We start from the raw sequence: 1,049 nt of genomic DNA, 5'->3' as shown, positions 1-1,049 counted from the left end.
CCCCTCTCCTCCCCCTCGCGTCACCCGGAGTGCAGGAGCGCAGCAGACCAAGCCGGCCCCAGCCACTGGCCCATGTGGGGCCCTTCTCCACCGTCTCCTTCCATGGCAGGAGTCTCCTGACCCCGACCGACCCTCTGCTGTGCTTCCTCCCCGGTGCCTGGCCCAGCTGTGCTCGGGGGCCGTGTCCGTGTCTGCAGGCCGTGCCCGTGTCCATGTCCACAGGCCATGTCCTCAGGCCGTGTCCATGTCCGCAGGCCGTGTCCGTGTCATTCCGTGTCCGCGGGCCGTGTCCGTGTCCACAGGCCGTGTCCGTGTCCACGTCCGCAGGCCGTGTCTGCAGGCCGTGTCCGTGTCTGTGTCTTTCCATGTCCGCAGGCCGTGTCCGTGTCTGTGTCTTTCCATGTCCGCAGGCCGTGTCCGTGTCCATGTCCGCAGGCCGTGTCCGTGTCCGTGTCCGCAGGCCGTGTCCATGTCCGCGTCCGCAGGCCGTGTCTGCAGGCCGTGTCCGTGTCTTTCCGTGTCCTCAGGCCGTGTCCGTGTCCGTGTCCGCAGGCCGTGTCCGTGTCTGTGTCTTTCCGTGTCCGCAGGCCGTGTCCGTGTCCGCAGGCCGTGCCCATGTGCACAGGCCGTGCCCAGCACCTGTGTCCGCGCTGTGGCCTGGCCCTCTGTGCTCCGGACGCAGCAGCCGCACCTGTCCCAGTTTAACGGTTCTCCCGGGCCTGGGGAGTTCGCTGGGCACCCGCCGTGGTCCCACTGCCTGGCCCCAAGGTCTGAGGCTCGTTGTTCGGCCAGCAGGGGCAGGACAGCACGGGAGCCCCGGGAGGCCCAGGCTCCAGGCTCAAGTCCCCGAAGCACACACACACTGGGAGTGCTGCGGCGTCCTGTCCTGTCCTGCTGCCCTTCCTCCCTGCAGCCAACGCCCCTTCCCCCGGTGCATCCAGAGACGGTGCCTCAAGAGTGCTTGTTAAATAACATAATCTTCACAAGTTCCAGAATCAGAGCACGACGGCGCCTCGAGAGTGCTTGTTAAATAACATAATCTTCACAAG

The 1,049-nt window shown here is 66.1% G+C and overlaps 1 protein-coding gene across 1 annotated transcript in view; it reads right to left on the bottom strand.

The window, feature by feature from the left end:
- Positions 1–427, bottom strand: part of Znf692 (zinc finger protein 692) — a 12,071-nt gene extending 11,644 nt beyond the window's left edge. The window contains exon 1 of the mRNA XM_013015563.1: positions 132–427. Within this exon, the coding sequence (XP_012871017.1) occupies positions 132–427 (296 nt within the window). The remainder of the gene's footprint in view (positions 1–131) is intronic.
- Positions 428–1,049: the final 622 nt, after the last annotated feature.

Source organism: Dipodomys ordii, unplaced genomic scaffold, assembly GCF_000151885.1.
Source record: "Dipodomys ordii isolate 6190 unplaced genomic scaffold, Dord_2.0 Scaffold27, whole genome shotgun sequence".
Lineage (NCBI taxonomy): Eukaryota > Metazoa > Chordata > Mammalia > Rodentia > Heteromyidae > Dipodomys > Dipodomys ordii.
This window is presented reverse-complemented; position numbering and strand designations above follow the sequence as displayed.